The 27636-nt window shown below is 47.3% G+C and overlaps 1 protein-coding gene across 4 annotated transcripts in view; it reads right to left on the bottom strand.

The window, feature by feature from the left end:
* The window catches only part of TRAK2 (trafficking kinesin protein 2), a 704082-nt gene that overhangs the window by 584080 nt on the left and 92366 nt on the right, over positions 1-27636 (bottom strand). For all 4 annotated transcript variants that reach the window (XM_078680216.1, XM_078680217.1, XM_078680219.1 and 1 more), the window contains exons 2-3: positions 22019-22342; positions 17979-18173 (exon numbers count right to left, since the gene is read on the bottom strand). In XM_078680216.1, the coding sequence (XP_078536342.1) occupies positions 17979-18173; positions 22019-22055 (232 nt within the window). In that variant the 5' untranslated portion in view covers positions 22056-22342. The remainder of the gene's footprint in view (positions 1-17978; positions 18174-22018; positions 22343-27636) is intronic.

A 27636-nucleotide genomic window follows, 5' to 3' on the forward strand; every position in this document is an offset into this window, starting at 1 on the left:
GTACTTTTTATCATGTCTTATTCGGCATTTAATGTTTAATATGTATTTTTAGAAGTATTTTTATATCTAGTATTTATTGTATAGGGTTAGGTGAATGCTTTTATGACAAATGTCGAATAAAGCTTTATAAATTGAAAATAAATTGACTAACTAAACTGACACAACTGGCTGCACGACAGCTGGGGCAAGGTGGTTTACTCACCCTTTGCTTTAGATATAGTATACCTATATCTAACCCTAAAATGGACACACAGATCTCCTATCAGTCACTCCTATGGCAGGCCTTAACAATCCTGAAGGCAGAGTGCTTGGAATCGTGTGAGATGGTGCTCTGGCATGAGCTGAGCCTGTCTGCGGCTTTCGGGATCTATCCCTTAGCCGTTTCCATGATATCGCATACAATATACTCTTAAGTGCATTATAATCCTCGCGGTTAAATGCCAACTCTGGTATCGCTTTATCAAAACATGTCGAGTAAGGTGTCATACGAATTGGAATACTAACCCCTCGCCAATTCTGGCGACGGGGTTAGCATTCCACCCTTCTAGAGGGACACGACATGTATGTAACCCCTAACCCCGGTTAAAGTCAGACAGAGCCTTAGCATCCACAAAATGGATGCTGCCACCGAGACACAAGTCTGCCCTCCTGCTGCTGGGAGTCCTCCCAGAGCAGGAGATAAGGACAAAGGGTTTCCTGCCAGGGGCGGTGCCAGCACCGTCCCAGACAGGATTTTGTGTATTGTAGGTAGGCAGGGCTTCAGAGGAAGGTGACTGCACGTGGCACCCCGGTGCTCACTGTGCATAGGCTGGCTTGAACCAGTTCCAGGGACACTCCAGACCCTGTGCTGGGGAAAAGCCCGCCAAGGAAGTGGGTGTAACCACCCCCCTCCTGGTCCCACCCCTAGGGCAGGACTTAGTCGCGTGCCAGCCCCCTTTTCCCAGATAAAGGTAGGGACTGGCCCCCTTCCAAATCAGATCATCTTTGGAATCAAGATACCACTTTCCACGAAAGGACTTCACGATTTCTTCTTCAAGATTCTCCCTTGTGGCTAAGGAGTAGTCACCCTGCACCCGCAGGCACCATCTAAGAACACTGCGGTCTGCTGCACGTCCTTCCTCCGGAATCCGACTGCCCAGCTCGACGAGACCCGGCTTCCCTGGCACCTCTGACCTCTACCCACCTCTACAGCACAGCTGAGAACCGTGGGTGCGACGAGACCTCGAGGGACCGGCCATCGCCAAGACTGCACGACTTCTGCACAGCAAGCCCACCGAGTAATTTCCTGGTGAGTGCTTTGGGGTCCGAGAAGCCCCCACCCTGAGCAGCTCCAGCACCGAAGAGCAGCCCCCCAGCATCTCCATGATCGGCGTGGGGCCCTTCTGCTTTTTGCTGCTCACCACGTTGTTTGGCTACTAGCCCGCTGGCTTGTGGCCTTCCGAACGACGCCCAACGACAACACTGTTGCTGGTCTGGTTGCTCCAGACTGGCCCTTGCTTCCCTCCATCGGAGAAGTACCCTGGACCCTCCTGGTCCGGCTAAGACGCCATTTTAGGTCCACCGCGTGGGCCTTACATTTGCCAAGACTTGTTGCCCAATCCTGGGTCCAGCGACGTCGACAGCAAGAACCTTCGTGGGACAGCTCGCACCTCCATCCTGGTCGCCGACAACGCCTCCTGGTCCGAGAGACTGCAGAGCCCAGCAGCGCCCACTCACCTGACTGCGGTGACTTCGCCCGGTGCCATCCTGGTGCCCACTTAATCACTGGCTAGTGATTCAAGAACTGGGTCCCCTCTGCTTTCAGGTTTTCTTCTTCCTTGATCCAGGCTTGGATCCATCGAACTTTCTTCACTGGTCGCCTGCCAGCAACTTCCTTCTTCCAGGCTCCTGGTCCGGCAACGAGGATTCCCGACGTCTTTTCAGACCTATGCAGCTGCAGCCCCTGGGCTAGGTAACTTCGGCACTTCGGTGTCCCAGCATAGCCTCACTATTCAAGGGTCAGGATCCACTGTCGTTTTCTCCCTACCAGGTCGGGTTCGCCCGTGAACACTAACTTTGTGAATTCTAGCTTCCATAGACTTTGTCCCGCATCCCGCGTGAGAGTGCACACTCTGCACCCGAGTTCCCTAGGCCTCCTGCTAGTAATCTAAAGGTTCAGTAGTCCAGTCCTAGCGATCCCAAAGCCTCTGAGAATCGTTACTTACCTGCTAGTAATTCGCATTCCACTTTTAGAGTATATGGTTTTTCGTGCCCCTCGGGCATTCGTGTATAACGTGCTAACTTAAGTATTTTCATAAGAGTTTTTGTGCCTAGCACCCTGTCCTCATAAAGAGTACAGGGTTGTTGTGATTCTAATAAATACATTGTTTATTTTCATAACACTTGTGTGGTGTCCTTTCACTGGGTGTTCAAGGGGTAATGTGATGGTAAAACAGCTGGCTTAACACGCCCTCTAGAGTCTTAGCCTTAGACTGCTCGTATCCATGCTACTAGGATAGCTGGTCTATAAGGTTGACTTACAACCAATCATCAATAAGGGTTGTTTGGACTGATATATAGTGATCACTAGAATAGTGAGCACTGCACATCAGGCCAACTTCTCACAGGGTGCACATCAAAAAACGAGTGACCTAAGTTAAAATGCCATTGTGGCATCACAAAATGTTTTGATGGTAACAAATGTGGCAAATCTTTTACAAATCTCATCACAACAGATTAATTAAATAAAAAGTCAGATTTGGAAACCACAAAATAGCTTAAAGAGCATGCAAATAGCCTTTAGCAGTGCCCAAAGCAAGTCTTTGCTGGGTCAGGGACAAAACATACAGGAAAACATCAAACAGCCTGGCCTGTGTAGTAGGTCAATGCCACATCAAGCCTCAATTCCATCCTAACGAGAGGGGTTGGCCTAACGGCTAAGGCGCTCGATCTCGGACCTGGGGATCTGGGTTCGAGTCTCGGTAACGACGCCAAAAACCCCCTGTGATTCTGGGCAAATCACTTAATCTCCCCGTGCCTAAAAAAATGAAAGTGTGTCCTCATGTAACGTAACTGGTGCTATGTAAAGCGCTCTGATAACTGATTCGGTTCGGTTCTAGTTCGCGCTATATAAAACTCTGCAAAAAAAAAACAACAAAAAAAACGACTGGCGTATGCCTATTTAGTGGAGGGATGTTCATTGCAAAGCTGATATCAATGACATCAGAAGGAAGGTTGAAGTAGGTCAACTGCTGCAGCTCAATCTCCAAGCATGAAGATTCAAATTGTGCAGGCCCGCGAAAGAAGATCCTCCCGAAATGGCAGCTTGAGTTCATGCCCAGGAGTTTCAGGTACCACATTCTTTTGGTCCAAAACATTGTCACTAGGATGACTTGAACTCTGTTGTTCCTGACCTTTTCCAGAACTCAGGCAGAAGAGTTAGTGGCAGGAAGCGTAGAGGAGTTCTGACCTTCACTCTAGACGGAAAGCAATTCTGACAGAGAGCTGCCTTGGAATCCCCAATGCACTAATGGGTGGGCAGACATGCGTTCTTGGCGCTGTTGAAAGATCAAGCCAGGATTCTCCCTTTTGCGGACTCCCTGTGGTACCTCCGGGTGCAACTGTTTTTCCTGATCCCCTAAGCGTCAGCATTTGAGTTAGTCTGCCTTGATGTTTAGAAATCCTGCCAGGTGGTTTACCACCTGAGAAATTCCTTGGTGGGCCCGCCACTTCCAGAAACTCCAGATTTTGGATACAATCCGGCAGATTCCACTGATGTTGTGCTCATGGAGATTTGAGATCCCACTGCAAAGCCTGTATGTGCCACCTGGTTAGCTTGCCCAACAGGATGCAAAAGACCAACAATCCCAGCAGCATCAGAGTCATCCGCACTGAGATCCAGGACCAAGGCTGAAACATTGGAATCATAGCCTGAATGTCATGAATTCTCCACCACGGATGGAAGGCAGAAACACAGAATAGGTCCAATGAACATGAGCTTTTGTGAAGGAGCAGGTGTGACGATTGAAAATGCTTCTGTCCCACTCCAAACCACAGGTACTGCCTGTGAGTCTGCTGGACGAGGCTATGGAAATAAACACCTGCAAGTTTAACGCTACCATCCAGTGTCCCTGGACTAGGGCAGACAGGATCTGGGCTAGCATGAGCATCTTGAATGTGTCCTTTCGCAGAGCGACGTTGAAAGGGTGACGCACCGAAATAGGAGGAAGGCTAACACCGTTTTTCAGCACGAAGAAGTGGAGCGAGTACCACCCACCTCCTACTTTCGATGGCAGAACCTTCTCTATAGTCCCTTTGGCCAAAACGGTCTGCAATTACTGTTGCCAGATGGACAGACTGTCCTCAGTCAGCCACCATGGGTGGTGGATGGTGTGGCAGTGTAGAAGGAAATAAAATGTACAATTTGGAGGACCCTGGAGAAGTGATGGCCTGCCACACCTGGAGGAAATATTGAATCGTGCCTCTGATAGAATGGCAGCTTGCTGGCAAAGACATAGTAAAGCAGTTATGCAGCTGCTGTAGAGGAGGGGGGACTGAGCTGCACAGTGTTGCTGTTGTTGTGCTTGTGTGTTATCTTTGAGAATGGCGGCCTTGCCATGAAATGGCTGAAAGGCCACCGGGTCTGACATTGGCATAACTGAAAGTCTGATCGGAGCTACGAAGAGGGTGAAATTGTTGGCAGAAATGTCTGGTGGGAGCAGAAAGACTCAATGAGTGTCCTATGGCCTCTCTCTCCTTAAACCGTTCCAGAACCGAAACCACTTATTTGCCGAAAAGGCTAGAGCTGTCAAAAGGCATGTCAATCAGGGATGCTTGAATATTCCCAGAGAAGCCTGATAACCTCAACCTGACTATTAACAGGTGGACCTGAACATGGTTTCTTCCAAGTGCCCATAACGACATCCGCAAGGACCTTAGTAAATGTTTTAAGGAGAAATTGTGCCAACGTTAGTCAGGTCGCAGTAGACCAGGACTTAGATGCAATTTGTGGCTTAGCACAATGGAGTGTCAGTCAGATACATCAACCAGGTTCATCCTGGTCAAAGATTTTACCTTCTGACTTCCACCACAGGAGTACATTTTAAGCCCCCACTACCTCAGGAACGACACTTAGAGATTCACAGGGTGTCAGGCAGAGGCTAACATCAAAGTTAAGTCCAGGTCAACCCTATTCATTTCTTCAGTAGTTCCGGTTTGTCTTGCTGCAAACAAGTCCAACATATTATGTGGCAAAGTATTTTCAAGATGGCTAACACCTTAAGCCACATCAAACGTGGGCTCTGAACTCTGGGTGTGTGTGTTGGAAGTATACTATGGTAATTTTAATTTCCTCCTACATCTAACACTAAAGTCCAGTTTGGTGCAGGTACTGTACCAATGATACACCTAGAGTCAGAAGTCTAGTAGGACAAAATCTTGGTCCTTCAGCAACCAGATATGGATACACAAGAATGAACTTGCCATCTTGCCCTTTCCGTTTCAAGTGTGATCCAAACGTTATACGTGACTCAACTGACCCGTCAAGCAGGATTTGATACTGTATTGTCTAAAGGAGGCCCACAGTCCCTCACCCTACATATTCTGTGAAACTCAGAGGAGTCTACTCTCCCCATTCAGGTCAGCCTATTGTTAGCGTCAGGTGGGAGGGAATTTCACACCTTTATCACACCTATTCAAGGCTAACCATTGGCTGCGAGAGCTGGGGAACTGAAGCAAATTACCCTCCAGGAACTTCATGCAGAGAAAAGGCAGTTTTTTCAAAATGGTTTTCCTTGATAGTTATTAAACCTTTGACTTCACCATTGAATTGGATTTTTAATAAATCTTAAAAGTAGTTGTTTAACTATTTTTCTAGCAGATCCCATTCTGGAGATACAGTATTAGTATTTATCTGAACTCCAATTTTCTACATGGTACAGCTAAGCTTACCACAGTGAAAATTGCTTGTTGTTCTTGATCACTGAAGGGATATGGCAATATTAATGATCTACATGCCCACTTCTAAATACCATGCACCCTACCTTGTGAGCTATATGGCCTACATATGGGTGAGTTGTTAATAAGTAAAAGGGAGGTTTTCTTCTGACAAAAAGTGTGTTGGACAGGCCCCATGAAGGGCTCGCTCCCTCCCCGCCTGACAGGGCCCTGGTACCGGCCTTCCAGGCACTACCCGCAGAAGCAACCCCCAACCCGTCCCCCATGGGACGTCCGCCCCTGGGAATCCCTGTGTCCCTGGCCTGGGCCACCGTCAGCACCCTTGCCCGGACCAGCCGCCATCTTAGACACTGCGCCACGAGACCGCGTGGCCTCAGCTCGACCCCAACCCCGGGCCTGGCCAGGTCCCGACATCCCGGCACCACCATCCACCCAGGAGGTGAACGGACCACTTGGCAGGTCAATGGGAGTAAGACGTGTCGATGGCTCTCTCCCGCCAGGTGCCGATCACCCCCGGCCTCCTCGGGCGCTGGCTCCACCCCCCTGCTGGGTGTCTGGACTCCCTCATCCCGGACCTCCCGACCTCCAAGAGCGAGGGTCCGGACATCAAAGAGTGCCAGACCTATAACTGAGGCAGCCCCAGAACAGGAAGGCAGTTGTATCCTGGAGTCGAGAGACACCGCGACGAACTCATCCTTGACGGACTGCCGGCGCTGCCGCAGCCCTGCCTTGTGAACTATTGTCCTGCCTGCTGGCGCTGCCGCGGCCTTCTGCAACCTTCGTCCTCGTGGTACCTGCTCGCGCTGCCGCGGCCCGTTGGGACCTGCTGGCGCTGCCGCGGCCCGTTGTAACCATCATCCTCGTTGGGACCTGCTGGCGCTGCCGCGGCCCGTTGTAACCTTCATCCTCGTTGGGACCTGCTGGCGCGGCCGCGGCCCGTTGCCACCTACGACCTCTTCGGGACCTGCTGGCGCTGCCGCGGTCTGACCCGTCCGAACACCGAGCTCGAGGATTGTGAGCTACCACCGTTCCACCGCTGTACCTACGGGTACCAAGACTGTCCCGCTACCCCCTTCCCTAATAGAGACTAGAATTGAGAGGATCATCGTGTCCTGATCTCATTGTATCGTACTACCTTACTTCAAGAACTGCCTATAAAAGGTGTTAATCTGATCTCCGTGTGGTGTCCATCTGTGGGGGGGGGGGAAGTTACTTGTCTGTACGATCGCTGGAGACGGCCCCCACCGGAGGCCTCTCCCCTTGTGCTCGGCCGACCCTCCAGGTCCCCGTCTAACATTGGTGGCCAGCGGCGCGATCCGAACCAACGCGTACCGTACAGATAGTAACTCACCCTACGACTAAACCACAATGACGACCAAAGAGAGCGGATCGGCAGAGAAGTTCCAGATGGAAAAACTGGAGGAATACAGCCACCGAGAGCTAAAACAATTTTGCATGGACTTAGGCATTGCTACCACCGGGCTAAGCACAAAAGAAGACTTCAAAAACGCCCTAGAGGCCTGGACAGAGACGAATACCGCCACACCCCGGGACCTCGAAGCCCCGGAAGTCAACACCACCCTGACGGAAGAACGGAGAACAGGTCCCTCCCGAGAAGAGATCCAGGAACGGGGAAAAAATAGACTACACGAGCTAGACTTGGCACGGCTCAAATTAGACGGAGAATTGAAGCTGGCGGAACAGAAAATAAACTTAGAACACTTAAGGCTCAGAGAAGAGCGAGAGGAAAAACAGAGACAGAGGGATCTCGAAGAAAAAAGACTGGCATACGAACACGAGTGCAAACTAGCCGAGATAGAAATACGCAAACTGAACACAAACCTAGGGGTGCCCGAGCCACCGCGCTCCCCGGGTACTACCGAACAGAAGGTCCACATCCCCAAGGATGTGGTCCGAGAATACCACCGGAACGACGACATACAGCAGTGGTTCAAGGCCTACGAGATCGCAATGACGGCCCACCGGATCGCTCGAAGTGACTGGGGAGCTGGGCTATGGGGAAGATTCGTCAATGAGGGCCGTGATGCCCTGCTGCAGCTTCCGGACCATCAAATGACGTCCTATGACCACATGAAGGCCGCCCTCCTCAGCCGATATGGGCTTACGCCCGAAATGTACCGCCAGAGGTTCCGCAACTGCACCCGGATCCCAGGTACAACTTGGTTGGAGTACGTAAACTATTTCAGCCGAGCCTTCGAGGGGTGGATCAAGGGTAAACGTAACCACCTACGAACAACTCTTCAATCTCATTGTGTGGGAGCACCTCTCCAACAACTGTTTCGTCGAGCTCAGGCAGCACCTCCTCGACAGTAAATTGACTGAACCACGGCAGCTCGCCACCGAGGCGGACCGGTGGGAGAGCACCCGAGTGGCCCGGAGTGGGCCGAATGAGCAGAACAGATCCAACCAAGGTTATCATCGTCCCCGAGGAGGAAGAGGAGGACCGGGCCGGGGCAGAGACGCTGTCCCGGGCACTCCCGCTAACACCACCCCGCCCCCAGCCGGCCGGGAAACCCCCCCGATGCGACCGGGGTTCCGAGCCAACGTTACGTGTCACCGATGCCAGCGAGTCGGCCACTACGCCAGTGACCCGACCTGCCCGAAGAACCCGGCTCCCGGGCCCCGCCAGGTGGCGGCCGCCGTCCTAGGAGAAGAACAAGTCTCCGAAGACACTGAAGCATACGAGTCGGAACAGTTCGAGTGGGAACCTACCGCCATGACCCTGGCCTGCCTAGGGGGAAGAGACATGGTCCCGCGGACTCCCCTGCCAGCCAACACTCGGAAGTACAGCCAATGGGTGAGCATCAATGGGCGCAAGGCCGAAGCCCTGCGTGACACCGGGGCCAGTGTGACGGCCGTCCGCTGTCACCTGGTGACCCCAGAACAAATCCTGCCCAACGTTCTTTGCCCCATCCGATCGGCAGACAATTCGGAGAGCCTGTGTCGGATGGCCTGCGTCCCCTTCGAATGGGGAGGAGTGTCCGGCATGCTAAAAGTAACTGTCCGCGACGATGCCCCCGTGGACTGCCTCCTGGGGAACGATCTCGAGAGCTCCCCGTGGGCAGCTGTTGAAAGAAGAGAGCATCTGGGGATGTTGGGCCTCCCGGACTGGGCGTGCGTGACCACCCGGTCCATGGCCACCCGCCCCATCCCTAGACCGGAAGAACCCGAATGGTCAGCACCTCCTCCCCCGATCGCTCCCGAAGACGACTCCATCCAAACCGACCACCCGGAACCAACCCCAGAGGGGTCCGCACAGCCCCCCGAACTTCCCGACCTGGCTCAGTGGCGTCAAGAAGGGGGGCCCACCCAAGAACAATTCCGGCAGGAGCAAAAGACCTGTCCCTCCCTCGAGGGACAGCGACAGCAAGCGCTCGCCCAGGGCCAAGGAGACACCACCGGGGCCCACTGGGTTTATTGGGACAATGATCTCTAGTACAGCGAGCAAAAAAATCGCAGAGCTGGGGGCCGGTCGAGTGCTGGTGGTGCCCCTCCACTTCAGAGACTTCCTGTTGAACTTGGCCCATGATGTCCCCCTGGCTGGGCACCTGGGGCAAGACAAAACCTACCACCGCCTGGTGACTCACTTTTTTTGGCCCAAAATGAGGAATGACGTCTCCAACCACTGCCGGTCCTGCCCGACCTGCCAGGCCAGCGGGAAGAGCGGCCGCAAACTCAAGGCACCCCTACAACCCTTCCCCGTGGTGACCACCCCGTTCGAAAGGGTGGGAATAGACATTGTGGGGCCCCTGGACCCCCGAACAGCACAAGGGCATCGCTTCATCCTGGTCCTGGTGGACCACGCTACCCGCTATCCTGAAGCGGTCCCCCTTCGTACTATAACAGCCCCAGTAGTGGGTCGAGCCTTAATGGGGATCTTTTCTCGAGTGGGCTTCCCCCGGGAAGTCGTCAGCGACAGGGGTACGAACTTTATTTCAAAGTATATGAAATCCCTCTGGCAGCAGTGCGGGGTCACTTACCGATTCACAACCCCCTATCACCCCCAGGGAAACGGACTGGTTGAGCGGTTCAACCGCACTCTCAAGGGGATGATCATGGGGCTAGAAGAACCCCTACGCCGCCAGTGGGACGTGCTACTACCGTGCCTCCTCTTCGCCTACCGAGAAGTCCCCCAGAAGTCCCTCGGCTTCAGCCCTTTCGAACTCCTGTACGGACACCCCGTTCGCGGGCCTCTCAGCCTCATGAAGGAGGAATGGGAAATGGCCCCCCTAAAAGCCCCTCCAGACGTCTACAAGTACCTCCTGACCCTCCGCAATCAGACCCGGAAATTCAGGGAGATCGCCAAAGCCAATCTTGAGGCCAGTCAAGAGGACATGAAGAAGTGGTACGATCAACATGCCTCCTCCATCGAGTTTGAACCGGGTCAGCAGGTATGGGTGATGTCCCCCATCGAACCGTGTGCCTTGCAGGACAAATGGACAGGGCCCTTCAAGGTGATCGAACGCAAGAGTCCCGTCACCTATCTCATCGACCTGGAGTCCCCCCGGAACCCCCTCCGGGTTCTCCACGCCAACAGACTCAAACCCCACTTCGTGCGCTCAGAGCTCAGCCTGCTGATGGCTACCGACAGTGGCGCGGAAGGAGACTCCGAGCCCCTCCCTGACCTACTGAGGACCCGTGAAAGAGATGGCTCGGTGGACGGGGTCCGACTCTGCGAGGCCCTGACCCCAGAGCAGCGTCAAGATTCCAAGGACCGGTTTCTGGCATTACAGCCTTCTTCAGCCCGGCTTGCTTGAATCCAGTGGCAAAGTGAGCATGGGACTCACGTCAGAGCATACCCTGCCACACTTTTTGGCGGCCAAAGCGGTACAAAAGGGGGTGGTGATGGACGGAGCATCTGAGCCAATCAAACACTCAGGGGGCACAGGGTCAGACTGATTTGCATATAGCCATGTCTGAACTGGGGTGGCAGAGTGGGCTAAAGAACGGTGATGGATTAAACCCAGATCTTTTGACTGGGTGTGAGTGTTTGATTGGTTCAGATGCTCCGTCCATCACCACCCCCTTTTGTACCGCTTTTGGCCGCCATAAGTGTGGCAGGGTATGCTCAGACGTGAGTCCCTTGCTCACTTTGCCACTGGATTCAAGCAAGCCGGGCTGAAGACGGCTGTAATGCCAGAAACCGGTCCTCGGAAGCTTGTTTCCGGTCCAGGGAAAGCATGGCTTGGCAGTTCGGGCTGGACTGTTCCCATGAGGCACAGGGTCAGACTGATTTGCATATAGCCATGTCTGAACTGGGGTGGCAGAGTGGGCTAAAGAACGGTGATGGATTAAACCCAGATCTTTTGACTGGGTGTGAGTGTTTGATTGGTTCAGATGCTCCGTCCATCACCACCCCCGTTTGTACCGCTTAAAACTGCAGCAGTCAGACTCAAATGAAGATTTGAAGTCATGTTTGCGCTGCCACTGCAGTAAATGGTACAAATGGTGCTGCTGTCCACTAGTGGTATTTAACATTCAGGCCCTGTGTACACCTTGTAAGATATACTACCGACTTTTAGTTAAGTTAATTACACCAATCAGGAATATGTCAATTTGGCTATGCTTAAGGCAGGAGCACAGGCAACTTTGTGGACTTTACCTCTGGTAACTAGCAAAAATATAGGATTCAGCAAAAGGTGAAAAATCTGTGTCAACCACACAGATAAGTCGGCTATTCTACAGCCATCTTTGCCTGTCTGACCTTTATTTATTGGTCAGTGGCCATGTGAAACTTGAAGCAGCTTCTTACGGTGCCAGCTGGAGCTGTACAAAAATCCACAATATATACGACTACTACTTGAACAAAATACGCCACGCTTTCAGCCTCTTTCTCTCAACATGAGACTATTCATTTCTCAGAGAAATTACAAAGTAGCTTTTAGGTGCATTAAAAAAAAATGGGAAAAAGTGCCTTAACAGAATTACTTACTAAAAGTATCCACTGGAAAGGAGGTCTAAATTATTTTTTTTTAAACTGCAAATGTTTAGAAACTGAGGGAATGTGCACTGTTCAGTGATCCACATATATGTACTCACTATCAAAAAGACCCTACATTCATGGCATATCCAAGGCTTCTGCACTTATTCACCGACTACCAAGGTGAAGGGAGTGGTCATTTTCGGTCTATGTTTAGTGAATGTTGTGGCTACATTATGCCTACCAATCAATTTTACAGGATTTTCTGTAGTCAAGCCTGATGGATATAATTCTTCAGGCAAGTGCATGCAGGCGGTTTATGAAATGAGGGGATATAGTTTCCTTTAACTCAATGCAAGTAACATGGAGTTGTAAATCATCAGCAATTACGTTGATTGTGGGACACCACTCTATAGTTAACTTGCTTAGGACCTTCTCCTATCCCAGCAGCCTGTGCTAACAAGTTGTAATTGATCACATAGTTAAAAAGTTGTTTAAGCAAGGCTTCTTGGTCAGCAGTACCCACCTCTACTCTGACTTAGTTTTCTACCCAAGTGTCAGCATACTTCCCTTTTAGTCACTTGAACCCGCTTCAGACCGGCCTGCTGCCATAGCTTGTGTCTAGGATTGCCTGGTTATCTGCTCTTGTTTATTTTTAAAATTCACTTTTTAAATGTGATTTATCACTAACTTACAGAACCTTTCCCTTGTGTAACATGTACAAAAGACGACCCATTAGTAAGGTGTAGACAGCACAAGTCAAACTTATTACTCTCTCTCAGAAGATCTACAGACAAGAAAAATATGATGTTGCCAATTTCCTGATTTATTATGTGACATTGTGCTTCCCATGATTCTCTATCTCTCCGAAGTTGATAAAAAGCAAATAAGCTGCAAACTGCAGCAGCGTGTAGTCACACAAAAATGTCTTCTGCTTGTGAAAAATAATGGAGTGAACGGTCTTGATAGTATAGTGGATAGTGGAGTGAACGGTCTTATAAAATCAAAATAAAAAGAGAATGACAGCCATCGGAAATCATATTTGAGCTGTACGACAATGTTCTTGGCAAAGAAAAATAAATCATCAATGGACACCAAGATCCAATCATTTAGTCTGCACTCAAAGATAATATTCTACCTCGCCCTCCTGGAGGCGCAGTAAATATTTATTAGCAAAAGCAATTTTTGTTTGCATTTAATGGACATTCCAGCAGTTAAACACATAAACGTCAACGTATTGGAAATGCAAAGCAACCAAATTCAATTAAAGCTTCAATATTTTTTCAGCTCAACATACCATCTCATGTGGTCAAGTGATCTCTTCACAAAAATATTTATTTTAAGAGTTTATAGCCACTGATCAGAATGAGAGATGGTGTCCGCCATAGCCATTCCCTCATCATCCTATTTGTATCCCAGTCCTCTAGTATCTTTATCATAAAGATTAAAAAAACCGATGACAGCTAATTTAAAGATACAAAATTTCGAAAAGGAGTCAAAACACAGAGTATCGTAACCCTGAATACACAGATTTTCCATCTTTTGGCTGGCTGTTCCACATTATCCATAAGTAAAATGTTCATCCTTTTATAATACATAGTTCGGCTGCAGTGACAGCACACAGAGGCCACTTCCATGTTATCTAGTACACAACTTTAAACCTCCTCAAGACTGGTTGCATTAGCTGACATGTTTGATGTTGCATAGCACAAGGTGCTAGACAATGCCATTCAAAGCATTACACACAAAAAATTCACACTGTTTAGATCTTCTAGAAATGAATCAGATTACTCCAGAAATACCTCTGACCTTAGCAAGCAAGGGCAAAAGGAACAAGTGATTAACGGAATGCTGAACAAAGATCTGGGTTTAATCCATCGTTCTTTTGCTCACCAGACCTCCCCAGTTTGGACCCAGCCATTTGCAAATCAGTCTTGACCCTGTTCCTCATGGGAACATTCCAACTGGAACTGCCAAGCCAAGTCCTTCCTGGACCAGAAACAAGCATCCTGTCCATCAATTGTTATTTTTGCATTTGTAAGCCCGAGTGGGACAGGTATTCCCAGACATGGGTCCCGTGCTCTCCATGCCACTGGAGTCAAGCTAGCCTGGCTGATGAGGGGTGAAACCCCGAGACCGGTCCCGGGATGCTTGTTCCAGTCCTGGCCTTGCAGTTAGAGCTAGACTGTTCCCATGGGGAACAGGGTCAAAACTGATTTGCATATTACTGGGTTTAACCCAACTGGAACTGCCAAGTCCTTCCTGGACCAGAAACAAGCATCCTGTCCATCAATTGTTATTTTTGCATTTGTAAGCCCGAGTGGGACAGGTATGCCCAGACATGGGTCCCGTGCTCTCCATGCCACTGGAGTCAAGCTAGCCTGGCTGATGAGGGCTGAAACCCCGAGACCGGTCCCGGGATGCTTGTTCCAGTCCTGGCCTTGCAGTTAGAGCTAGACTGTTCCCATGGGGAACAGGGTCAAAACTGATTTGCATATTACTGGGTTTAACCCCCTGGCTGCGGCCGGAATTCTGTGCCTGTGCGGCACATTCCAATCGCGGGCGTGGTCATGACGGCTCCCGGCCGTCATCAGCACACGCCCACCGTAACTGATGAGGACCGGGAGCCGTCATCAGCACCGAAAGGGTTAAACTGGAATGGCATTGGGAGCAAAAAATTGTGGATTTAGGCACAGATCTCTGTACTGGGGTGCATTTTTGACATTGTTCAGCAAGCTGTCCATCAATTGTTCTTTTTACATTTAGCAAGCAAGGAGGAGCACCCACAACGATAAGTGCCCAATATCATAGAAGAACAAGCATAGGCACAGCCAATAGGTCTCGAGAACTACTGGCATTGTCAATGGTTTTTAGCCATGCTGCACAGCATACCTGATAATGTGCCACATGACTAAAGGATGCAGAAACTAATAATTGTGTAGGTGCACACCTAGAAAATTATGCAGATCAATAACTAAAAAGGAAAAAAAACATTTTTTTTTTTAAGTGGGTGGAGTGTGAAGCAATGCAGGGAAGATCAGTGGGGGGGCAAGCAACGAGGGTGGGGGTGACGTATCAGCTCCTTCAGGGGCGAAAGTAACATGGGGGCTGAGAAGGATGCCAAAGCAACACAGGGGTTCACTGTAAAGTTAATTCAGTGGATGGTTAATGCATCCCTGCTCCAGGGGACGGCCAAACTCATGAGGTGGAAGTAAAGCCCACACAAGCCATTTAATAAGAAGCAAGCAAATGAGTGACAGTGAAGTCAACCAATGGGAGGCAATAGGCGGACTATAAATCCACTGTCATAACAATATGTCTCGCAACAAAACCTTAGGCAAGACCTAAAAGAGTATTAGAGGCCTTTGGGGAGCAGGCCAAGAGCTGTTCTGCCCCTTGAGAGCGAAAGGCTGGGAGGACATCTTAAAAGGATAGTTGAGGTGGCAGAGTCAGTAAGGTGGTCGGTGGATTCAGGAGACTCGGCAATGCTGGTGCTCCTGGATCTGTCGGCCGCTTTTGATACGGTCAACCACGCTATTCTGCTGTCACGACTAGCAGAGATAGGCATCCAGGACCAGGCTCTGGAGTGGCTACAGTCGTATCTGACCCAGAGATCACAGAAGGTGGCGCTGGGGGCCGTTTCTTCAACATCTAAAGCTCTCAGCTGCGGCGTTCCGCAGGGTTCGGCTCTCAGCCCACTTTTATTTAATGTTTACCTGGCCCCGCTCTTCACGCTAATTGCCAACTGGGGGATTAAGGCAATCTCATACGCCGACGACACCCAACTGGTGTTTCCATACTCAGAATTGTCGGAGGCATCTTTTTTGAGCTTCAAGGGCTGTCTCCAGGATGTGGCCTGCTGGATGAACACAAATAAACTAAAACTTAATGCTAATAAGACAGAAGTGATCTTCTTTGGCAAAGGCCCCCCTCCTCCATCTGATCTCTGGTGGCCGGCAGAGATGGGTCTAGCTCCCTCGCCTAGCCACTCGGCAAAAAATCTAGGGGTACGGTGGGATGACAATCTGTCCTTTGCATCACACATCCAGCAAGTAGATGGCTGTTGTTTGAGTAAGCTGAGGAATCTTCGTAAGATTCTACGACTCTTACCAGCAAGCTGCCGTAAAACTGTAATCCACGCCACAGTGACATCTAGGCTGGATTACGCTAACGGCCTGTATCTGGGCTTACCAAAGTACCTCATACAGCAACTGCATCTGGTCCAAAATGCGGCTGCGAGACTGTTAATGCGGATCCCCTTCAAGCACTCAGTCTCTCCGCACCTTCATTGGCTTCCAGTAGCAAGCAGAATAAAATTTAAGGCACTTACACTGGCCTTTAGATCTTTGTACGGCAACTGTCCTAACTATCTGAAAGCACGACTGCCAAGATACACCCAAGCTCGCTCCCTCAGATCCAACAACCGTGTTCAGATTGCAGTTCCTAGAGTAAAAAGAGTTCGGGTGGGAGGACGTACTTTCTCGGCCAATGTGGCGACACTTTGGAACTCCCTCCCCCCTGCTCTTCAACAGGCCCCCTCCGAATTATGCTTCAAGCGTTTGCTGAAAACCTGGCTGTTTGCCCAACCGCGCTAGATGTTACCATCTCTAGCCCTCATGATCAAAAATATCCTGTTCTTACAGCGCCGGGACACCTCCTCGTGAGGTAGCTGATCGCGCTTTATAAAATTCCGTATTATTATTATTATTATTTAATCTTTGAAGTTGAAATTAGAGGTACTTCAGACACAGTGAGGAACATAAAACCAGCCTGCCACCGAGAGTCAGCCAGGCCTAAAAACATTCACCCCCCACAGACCTGACCAGAAACCACCACCCGGCGGCGCGCACTCGTCTGAATGTCCTCCATTTGGCACCCTACAGGTTCCACCCTTTTCTTTCCATTTCTATTGGTCCATGCACTGAAGACAATTTAGTTTAGAAATAATGAACCAATCAGGAAACCAGTTGAAGGCGTGCACTCTAACAGTATATAAAAAAAAAACTATATCAACTAATATCCTTTTTTCACACTGTTTCCCCATAAGGGCGATAATACAGATTTAGTAACTAAAGAAAATGAAAATGTCCAGAGTTGGAAAATATAAAGTAGAAGACACTTTTTGTGGGGTCATATTCTGTTTCAGCAAACTCCTAAGGGGGGAGCAGACAGGGGAAATGAATGTTTGAGAACGATTGTGCTGGGGAAAGTGGTGGGCTGAGCCAGTACAATTTCTCATTTAAAGTAAATTGCATCGGGCCTGAACACACTTACTTTCTCTAGATTATTAACAGATGCTCCCCCAGCCCTCCCTAAACTAAAGAAAAAACAAGAAGCACAAGCAAAAAGTGGACGCGAGTGATACACGCGCATGCGATGGGAAAAGAGAAAGTAGGCTGGCGAGTGGTGTGCGATGTGCACGCACCATGACGAGAGAGGAACGGCATATGGCGCCTCTGCTCGTCATTGTGCGCGTAACTGCACACTCTAGGCCAGCCAGCTTTTGGTAGGACTTTTAAAAGCCTGTTCACTAAATGTCTCGCAGAGCAGCGCATGCGCTGGCTCAAGCGAGACCTAGAAAAAGGTACAAGCAAAAAAGGTAACGCAACTCAGATGGAAATGCAACTCAGCTAATGGGCACAGCCTCTGAATATTATACCTTATTAGCTTACTAGCAGGACATTTAGCAGTGTACCTGAATTTCCTCAAAAAACTACTGGTAGGGTTCCCAAAAGTAGGATCAAAAAAATGGGATACTGAAACTAATAAAAACAGACTATTCCTATTTCAAGCTACCAATGCGCTAAAGCCGTATTTGTGTTTAAGTACCTTGGAACGTGCATCTACATATCGTGCTTAACGATGTTTTGGGTAACCTGGTCTCTCACTAGAGGAGCAAGAGACCTTAGAAGGTAGCCTTTCTTTAATGCGACCTATTACGCTGGTGCCTTGCTCAACAGTGCCAATCTTGGAACAATTATATGTGTTATGAACAAATTGGACAGCTTCCTATGCAATAAGTTAAAAGAATGTGTCCCAAGAACACTACATTAGATACCAGCTTATAGAGTAAAAAGAATCCATGTCAGTCATCGATACTCACTCATGTAACGGAAGGTCTCCTCGGCAAGGACAGGTGAAAGGCTACCGACGGCATGGTTCTTTTGGGAAGGTGACTGGATCCAGTCTTGGTGATCATAGAGGAAAAGGGAATCCACACGCAGCTTGTACTGAGGCAGCTGATCTTCCAGCAAACTCACCAACTCCACCTCAGGCAGATTTTCATTAGCACACACATCTAGAACAAGTGTAAAAATAACACAGAGAATAATCACAAATCAATTGCACACAGGCTGCTGGATGTAACCTGCTGAGAGATCTGAACAAATTCTTGTTATTAGTGGAGAACGTGAACTGGTCTCCGGATGACATTATGCATTTGCACAATCTCTAATGACACCACTTAGTTGATGTCACTTAGATCAGACTCATTTGACAGCAGCGGGGAAACAACCTTTTATTTCTAAGCAATCTAATTTCCTAAATATGGAGGCTACATGCCTGAAACTAAATCAGAATAAAGTGGTATTGAGGATTGGGTTTTTGAGACTGACTCACTTCATATGAATGGAGCAAGAGATAACATTAATTGTAGGTATTTGTCACCACCCGTGACCTACTTATGCAAGGTTAGGTTCCTCTTTGGACGCAGTGAGAGTGAGTGCACTCCGATAGCTGTGATGTATGAGATTGTGACTGTGAAGGTAATTTAGGTTTTTGCTGTCATGTGTATGCCTCCGAAACATCTATGTCCGGATGTATGATTTACAGGACAGCTTTGTATACAAAGTTCTTTCTAAGCTTGACAGGTCTCCAATTGATGCAAAGCGCACTGCCTTGGACAACGAGTCTCCACTTTCAGGACATAACCTCATGTGGTTCAATCCACATAAGCCTCAGCAATTAAAGGTACTGCCAGAAACGTCTTTAATGCTTTGTAAATTGAAGCCTACAAATTGGTAATCTTGATTGGTGCAAAGATGCCCAATGTCTAGAGCAGCGATTATTAATCTGAGGTCCGTGAACACCTCGGGGTCTTCAACTGCTTAGAAAATGAAATAATGTTAACTGATTAATAAGGTGTATGTAAATAATGAACCAAACTGTAAAAAATAAATTTAAAAAAAGTGAAGACATTTTAAATTGGATGATAAAAATTAAGTTATTTTCATATTTGTTGGAACAGTGAGTGCATAACAGAATATACAATGGGAGGCATGCATGAAATTCAGAAAACCTCCAACATTCCTATTTAAACTTTGATATTTGTTTTTTAATTTATAAAAATATTTCATAATTTCTATTTCTTTGATGAGGCTTGTTTACATATTTTTATGTATTGTTTTGCAGTTGAAATCACCGAAATTGCTTAGGCTGGGATCCATAGATTCCAATAATGGCTCACTAGATTTCAATAAGTGGTGGTCCCTGGACACTAGTAAGGATTACATGGGGTCCACAGAGTCCAAAAGGTTAAGAGCCACAGGTCTAGAGTAGTAGACCCTTATAGGGTGTGTGCTTCACTAACTCAAGATTACTGACAGATTCTAGAGCAAAGCGCTGCAGGTGTGAAACTCACTGCCACTCAACCTGAAAACACAGACCCAAGGTCTTCCCTTTCTGGTCTAAATGCAAAGCATTGTAATTTCCCATCTTTATGTTTTTGTATACAGGCGCTATACCTCTACTCAAGAAAAATGTAACAGTACAAGAGGTGGCTGGCACCGCAGGCTGGCCAAAGCACCCTCCTGCATTTGTGATGGGAAGGAGTGTTCGGAGCAATGCATCACATCACACCTCAAAGCATTGCCTTGTGTTTTCTGCACATACAGGCATTGGCCTGTTTTAACTGAAGGCATTGCCATCCTAGAAGGCCCACACATCACAGCTCACTTATGGGGGGGGGTGCTTTGGCACGTCCTTCACTCTACATTATCTGACAAACAACCTGTCTTGCACGTCTTTTATGGAAACAGGCAGGACCCACCAGCCTTCCATAACAGCAATTTCCCTCAGGCATCCATCCACACATTTCTACCCCTCCCAGCCTGCTCTCGAAGGGTTTGGAGGTGGAGTGTAGCCTACCTCCAGAGGAACTGAGTTATAGAGGGGCACACAGAGTTCCTGAATTAGAAGTCTCTGACTCTTCTAATCCGGTCAAAGGAATTCCCCCTTTCATTTCCTGTCAAGCCACAGTGTCCTTTTCTTCTGTTAATCCTGGTTAACCCCTTCTTCACCTTCCCATCTCCCATCGAATCTACTTACGGCCAATAGGAAGGGCTGCAAATGGGTGGGAAAAAGTGGGAGGGTTTTGACCAGGCACTTCATGGGAAGTAGCTGACTCTTGCAAATATGTTTTCATGCTCTCTCTCCCACTCGAATGACTGATATTTTCAAGATGTTTGGCTAGTTTAGTTGAAGACTGCGGGTGGCTAGCACTGCCTGGCAGCAGTAGAAGTAATCAGTCGCTTATGGTGACGTTTGAATCGTTAAAATCAAAGCCACCCAATCAAGCTCCTTGTCCGGCTGGCTTTTTAAGCATCACAAGGCCGTGAACGTAATTTTTTACCATGATGTACACTTAACTAACATACAGAAACACCCTCCTCATCAAATCGCACACTTTTATTTATACCAAGCATAACCAGCCATGTATGTGACTGTGCATAAAAAGGTGCTTAAGCCTTAACAGCACATGTCAGAAGAGCGTTTAAGCAGCTTGCAACCTACACCAGGATACCTGCAACTCTGCATATATAATGGAAAATAAACTGCAAGAATCAGAAAGCGAATAACACCACAGGGTAACTAGCCACCTCTTACTCGAGAGTATCAAACTCTGGTACACTTCCCCATTTTTTAACCAGTTTCTTCCCTTTGCTTAAAATGCTGCAGAAATCTCAAGCTAACTCATGTCAGACATGGAAGGTGATCATTGTTTTATCTTTACATTCTAATACTTAAGGATTTGTAAAGGCTTTGTAAAAGACAAGAACACAAAAATGAGGCTAGAACAAACCACTCACATCTGTGTACGATTTCTCCTTACATTGCTGCTGTTTGTACTGCATATGTTGGATTTTTAAGCAAGGCTTACACTGCTAATGTATTTTTTTGTCCTGTTGGGTTGGAAGCAAACTTTGCCCTGCCTCTACCTGTACTGTACCAGGGGGGTTTTAAGAGAAGTTTGTGCTGCTGCTGTCTTTTTACTTCCTGTTGGGTCTGTAAATCAACCTTATATTGCTGCTGCCTGTACTGTACTTATCTGGAATTGTAAGTGGACCTTCCACTGCTGCTACATGTACTGTACCAGCTGGGGCTGTAAGTAAAGCTTGCACTGCTGTTGCATGTACTGTACCTGTTTGGGATCGTAAGAGAAGCTTTACTGCTGCTACATGTACTATACCAGCCAGCTGGGTTTGTAAATGAAGCTTGCACTGCTGCTACCTGTACTGTACTAGCTGGGTTTGTAAGTGAAGCTTGCACTACTGTTGTATGTTTTGCCTCTGCTAGGTTTGTAAGTGAAGCTTGCATTACTGCTGTCTGTACTGTACCTGCTTGGAGTGAAGCATGCACTGTTGCTACCTGTCCCGTACCTGCTGTGTTTGTAGTGAATTATGCACTGCTACAGTATATTTTGTCCCTGCTGGCTTTGTAAGTGTAGCCTAAACTGCTGCTGTATGTTTTGCCCCTGACCAGTGATGTATGTGAGGGACGTATGAACAACTGATGTCCATACTGCACCTGTTCTTGAGATGAGAGGAGTTTGTAGTGTTGTCACAGGCAGTTATAATTGTACATGATGCAGCATGCTGTTACTCGCTTGAGTGTGGGGATCATTTGTTTCAGACCGTGATGAAGAAACTCAAAAGTTTGAAAGCCCAATACACTTATGATGGTTAGATCTTTTGCTTCTTGAAGTGGAATACCGTTAAGGAATTAATCTTTTAAACTTTCAAGAATTCTTCCTATGGAATACAAAATACTATTTTCTAAGAATAGGTGTTAAGTTACCAAACCTCCTGAGAAGAGACAGTTGTCATTTAAGTGAACCCAACAGGGGTATCTGCTTCTCCCACTCACCAGAGATAACCTCTGAATCAAGTTGACTGAAATTCATGAGGTTAACGTCCCAACCTATTTGTCTGGAAATGGCATTCCAAGATGAAGCTCCTGCTTTGGTCTTAAATGTGGTCTTAGGCTGCAGGTCAAGTTAGTGGCTGTCCAAAGTAACATGCATGGCTTTAGGCTACATTCTTTATTGGTAGTCGCCATCCATGGAGTTAGGTTTCTGGTTGCTGTATACATCAAAATCCCATCATGCACCCAAATGGAGTCAAACATTTGGAAGTGGTCATCGCTGGAGCACGAGGGTCAGGATCTGGTCTCCATTTGATAAAACAGCACCTAAACAGAAACAAAGAGCACATGCTAGATTATCCATTCTAAAACAACAAACTAGGATTACAAAGATTCAACATTCCTACGTCTAAAATGCACTTTTTGGACAGTGATGTTTGCAGGATACAAGACCATGCAACAAAAAATCATAAAAGCAACAGCAAGGAAGCGTCAACATGGAACTGGACAGGAGATCTTTTGAGACCCTCTGGGTGAGTAGTGCGCTCTATAAATGCCCGAACTTGAACTTGAGATCAGTGCTACTGAAAGAAAGCATTGATGGATGTAACGAAATGAGGAGCAGCTTGAACTGGTATATACCCCATTATATCACAAACGAGGATTTCTATTACACAGGTGTTACCAAAGAATGTGAAACAACTCATCACTTTTATAGAGTGCTCTGGAGAACAAGGATTATACTTACCCAATTCAATGGTACTCAGTCAAATGTATTTATTTGGATAATTATATCACCATGAAACACAAACACAATAAAATACATGTACAAACATGATGGCCATCATCAAATCTAAATAGCAAGATAATCTCAATGTATATTAGTATGCAGTACGTGACTAGGAAAATGTGTCATTTTGAGGGAGGAAAAAACTCTGATTGCAACACAGTACCAGCAACTTCCGCTGCAGCTGAGATTCTCGATGTAAGCCAATCTAAAAAATGTCACTGCATTCTTGGACCTAAGATAGTCAGACACAACCAAATGATATAAAATGGTATGCTCTTTGTTCCTATAGATGGCCACAAAAAAGTGGTTCAAGCTTGATGTAATCAAATAATCTAACACCAATTCAGAATGGCACAGGTAAGTAGAGGTGCTCTGCTGGACCGCCAAATGTCTTCTCAGAAATCTATTCTCTACCTTCTGGATAGCTGTCTTGGCTGTCTAGTCTTGGGTGCCCGACACAATAGGTGTCAACTGAAAGACATTTTGACTTCTATACCACTAGCAGCAGGGCCGGACTGGGAACCACAACCGGCCCTGGCATAGTGCTCGGCCAGCCCCTCTCCCCACTCGGGGGGGGGGGGGGGTTGTGGGTGCCGCCAAACTCATTGCCGGAGCTCGGCCGATTTTGGTACAGGGCCGATTAAAAACGGCCCTGTAACAAAAACGGCCCCCAGGGGCCCAAAACCGAGAACTCACCCGTGCGGCGCACCGGGGGATTGCCCGGTGCCCTCTATGGCCAGTCCGGCCCTGACTAGCAGCTTTTTATGGGTTTTCTGCCAAGTTTTCAGGCAAAGTAAAGTGCCTCACGAAGGTAGCCGCCGTGGTGTGTCCCAGCGAGCCACAGCCGGACACATCGTTAAATAAAAAAAACAAGTATGAAAAGGTGGGAACAAAACCAATCGTGGTATTATTGACAAATTAAATCCTGGATTTATACTTTTTTGTACCGTAAACCATAACGTGTGTTTTTGATTGGTTAATTGTTAGATTTAGATCTGTCATGAAAAGATAAAATGTACTCTGGAATTTCTGTAACTAATGGGGTACAGGCTAGGTGCACTGCATCTTGCGCATAAAGAAGAGCGGGTAGTGGGCAGGTGCTAACAAGTCAATACCAGATTTAGTTATAAATGTATCAAGCTCACTGATACATTAAGTAAATAAAAAAAAGAGGCATGCTCACAGCCCTGATGGACACCCCTGGGTCGTATGAAATTGTTTGCCATCTTGCCGTTGGGGGCCAAAGCAGACACTGGCTGTTACTTTGCTGTGCAGCTGCCTGAGGCAGTTAACAATACAAGCCCTAAACCCTAAATTGAACATCATGTCCCAAAGTTTTGAACGATTTATATGGTCAAAAGCGGAGCTCAGGTTCATGAATACCAAGAAAATTCCCCTCCTATAGCTTCTGTATATTTACTAGCCTGGATATATATACGGAGGCACTGCTAGATGGGCCTAAAGAAGGTCTAAATCAATATTGTAGGTCAGTCAAGGTGTGATCGTTGTGAGCCCACACTTTAAGTCGTTCTAAAATGGATCCTATCCAATATCTTGGCTGTTGAATCAAAAAGAGGATATTGGTAAATAGCACTTTGGATCACCTTTGTTGCCCTTTTTAAAAATGGGACAGTAGTGTCATGGAACCATAAAGGGGGCGGGGCGAGATTTGGGGACAACCTTCAGAACACTGGTCAGACGAGGGGCCCATTGGGCAATATTCTCCCTAAATAAATCAACTGGGGAGGGGCTTGAGTTGGGGACAACCTTCAGAAAACTGGTCAAACAAGGGGCCCAAAAGGCGATATTCTCCCTAAATAAATCTACTGGGACCCTGTCAGGTTTTGGTGCCTTGCTTAAGGGATACTTCCGAATAGTGGCCATAACGCCTTGAAGGTCAATACAATGACAGCCAGACTGTACCACCCTGCTCTGTGTTGCCTCAGGTCTCAGAATTCGAAGCGGGCCACAATAAACCCCTGAAAAATGGGCAATCCAGTCAGGTGAGATTACATCATCAAGCCTTGAGCCTAGAGAATCCTTGAAAAATTAAGACATTGACTACATGTCAGAAAAGCTGGACTGTCTTGGTGAGTACTTGCTGCCAGAAGGAATTCATAGGTGCCTCACGTATTGCGTTCTACCTCTTTATATTCTGAACTACAGTGACACACATATTCAACATTGAGGACTTGTTTGAGTACTGTGATCAAATTTCTGTGGGTATTCAAGCAATTCATAGCAAACCATCCAGCAGGTGTTGATTTAAAAGGCTGCAGAGGGGGCCAGTTGCAATTACCTAATGGATCAGCACAGTTCGGCATAAAATAAAAAATTGTTTCTGATCTAGCAATCTCCTCTAGGCATTTGAGAACTCGTACTAATTAATCTGATTTTTAAGAATGAGACCATTTTCCTTATCAACTCTGTCCCACCTCTTGTCCACTGCACATATAGGTAGTCTGTAGTTAAGCTGCCTCAGAGCAGCCGATATACCATGAAAGGAAGCTGACAAAATATTAAGGTCGCTCTGCTCATTTTCTGAAACAATATAGTCTGAGAGGAATCCCAACATATCAGATGAAAACAATATGAAATCAATTAAGCTACTGCAGTCCCTACCAATGACAATGGGCCGAAGAAAGGGAATCAAAGGCAAAGTGAAGCAATACTTAATAAGCAGCAGAACGAACGTTTCTCCATACAGTGTATAGCTAAAGTGTGTTAAAGTCTCCCTATTCAAATTCACAATCCCACAGGAATCGTATCTGGACCACAAAGACCAAGAATAAAATCTCCCATCCTTACAAAATGTTCCGGGCCACGAGGGCTACTTACAAACACCTTTACCTCCTTGCACAGGGAATTTAGGATATGTGTTGTTCTGGTCGAAGCAATCAAACCACAATAATTGGATGTTTGCGGAGCCCAAATATGACCATGCTTCAGGCCCTGGGAACAGAATGGAGACCAAGGTATTCAAGCCACCTTAAGTTCTACCTGAACATGTAGAGACCACAGGGGAAAAATATGAAATAAACCCATCTATGTACGGAGGGTCAACAGCCCAGGTTTCCTAGCAGAAAATAATGTAATTAAAAGGATAGAACCATTCAGGATTGTCTTAATGCCGAGATCCACTATGTTCCAGGAGGAGACTAAGTAAAAAGTCTTGGTCAATAATGAACCTCTGTGCGTGGAGGTTGAAGTGCATTTATTGTCATGAGTAGATGCGTATGTTGAACAAGAGTAAGTGGTTACTATTGGACCATCTCTGAAGAGATGAATGTTGTATTTTTCACCAGGTCTGCTTAAAGGTACTGTATGTAGTCTGCATGATTGTCAATCTAAGGACTCAAGCTGTGATAATGCAGAAAATGTATTCAACACTGGAATTGAGAAACGGGGGATAGGTTACTTCCCTGTTGCATGACTGTCTCGCATCATTCACATTAACAGACACGGTGGCGCAGGTCTGGGTCAACAGAAATAGCCAAGGGAGTGCCTCAATCCTGCTCTATCCCTGGGATGGAGAGCTAAACCTGGGAAGCAATTTGCGAACAATAAACTCATTCTTGAGTTGATGACAATACATTCGTTCACATCAGATTTTGACAAGTTCCCAACTCACAAAACTCTCCAGACGATAATTATCTCATTATGTAATAAATATTAGTCACCTGATCTCCTTTCCCACCAGTGAGAAACCCTGTTAACCAGTTGATTGTAGCTCTCAGACTCGTGCAATATGAGCAGAAGAACCTCCTTAAGAACAATAACATACAGTGTTGTATCTGGCAGCAACAGTGAAGCTTGGTGTTTCTCAGCTAGAAATGATTTTGGGTTGGCAGTTATAATGCTGCCTAGAGAAACACTGGGTGTACAGATTGCGGCCACAAGGAAACTGGTGCAAAGGTAAATGGAGGGGCGCTTCGGGAGTACTACTGGGGAGGAGGCCATGTGTAGCCCACTCTGTGGAAGTAGAGGTGGAGGCATCCACCTTGTAGCTGATTTCACCGCAGTTGGGGTAACTTTTGGTTCACATATATGTTTACCTATTATATATAGATGAATACTGACAAAGGTCATAAAGGATGAAATTCAACCCTCTAGATTCTTTAGCTTACAATAAATTAGAGATAGTCCACAATCCTCTCCTCATTCCGTTATCCGAGTCAGTGAGATCATTATGAGCTTGCAACATTACAGATTTTGGGGGGGGTGTTCATTTCTTGCATGGAACACACTAATCGTCCTTCTTGGCTGGAGGAGGAAAGCAGACGGAGTTGGTACTCAATTTAGAGTCTACACCTTCCACCTGGTCTATTAGTAACAAAAATCATGAACAAAAGGATTGTCCCCTTTTGCAGACTTCAAGGCTTTGTCTGTTGGCAATATTGGAATATAGTCTCCATTGAACTTAGGTTTAGCTGTGCTGACTGATTTCATACTAACCGTATTTTTAGTAGTAGAGAGGCGTTGTTCAACGACTACTGATCTAATTCACACATTGTATTTGTAGGAAATGGGACTGTGGGACGTTCCATACATGCGATGAATGCAGATTTGCTCTTAAAAATGGTCCTCGAGGTAGATGAAATTAAGGAGTCCAGAACTTCAACTGCAGTGTAAAAACAAAAACCTTAAGCCAAGGAGGATGGCCCAGCCTCATCAGGGATCTGACGAGTGCAGATGGGTCTGCTCTTGGCTCATTCTTTGACAAGGACGCGGAAAGCACATGCGCCTTACGTAATGCTGAGTTTGTGAAGCTCCACCTCCTTCCGGCACAGTAATGCCCACGCTGGATTCTGGGCAAGCCTGTTCAGGCAGG

This window comes from Lissotriton helveticus, chromosome 3_1 (genome assembly GCF_964261635.1).
Source record: "Lissotriton helveticus chromosome 3_1, aLisHel1.1, whole genome shotgun sequence".
In the NCBI taxonomy this organism is placed as follows: Eukaryota; Metazoa; Chordata; class Amphibia; order Caudata; family Salamandridae; genus Lissotriton; species Lissotriton helveticus.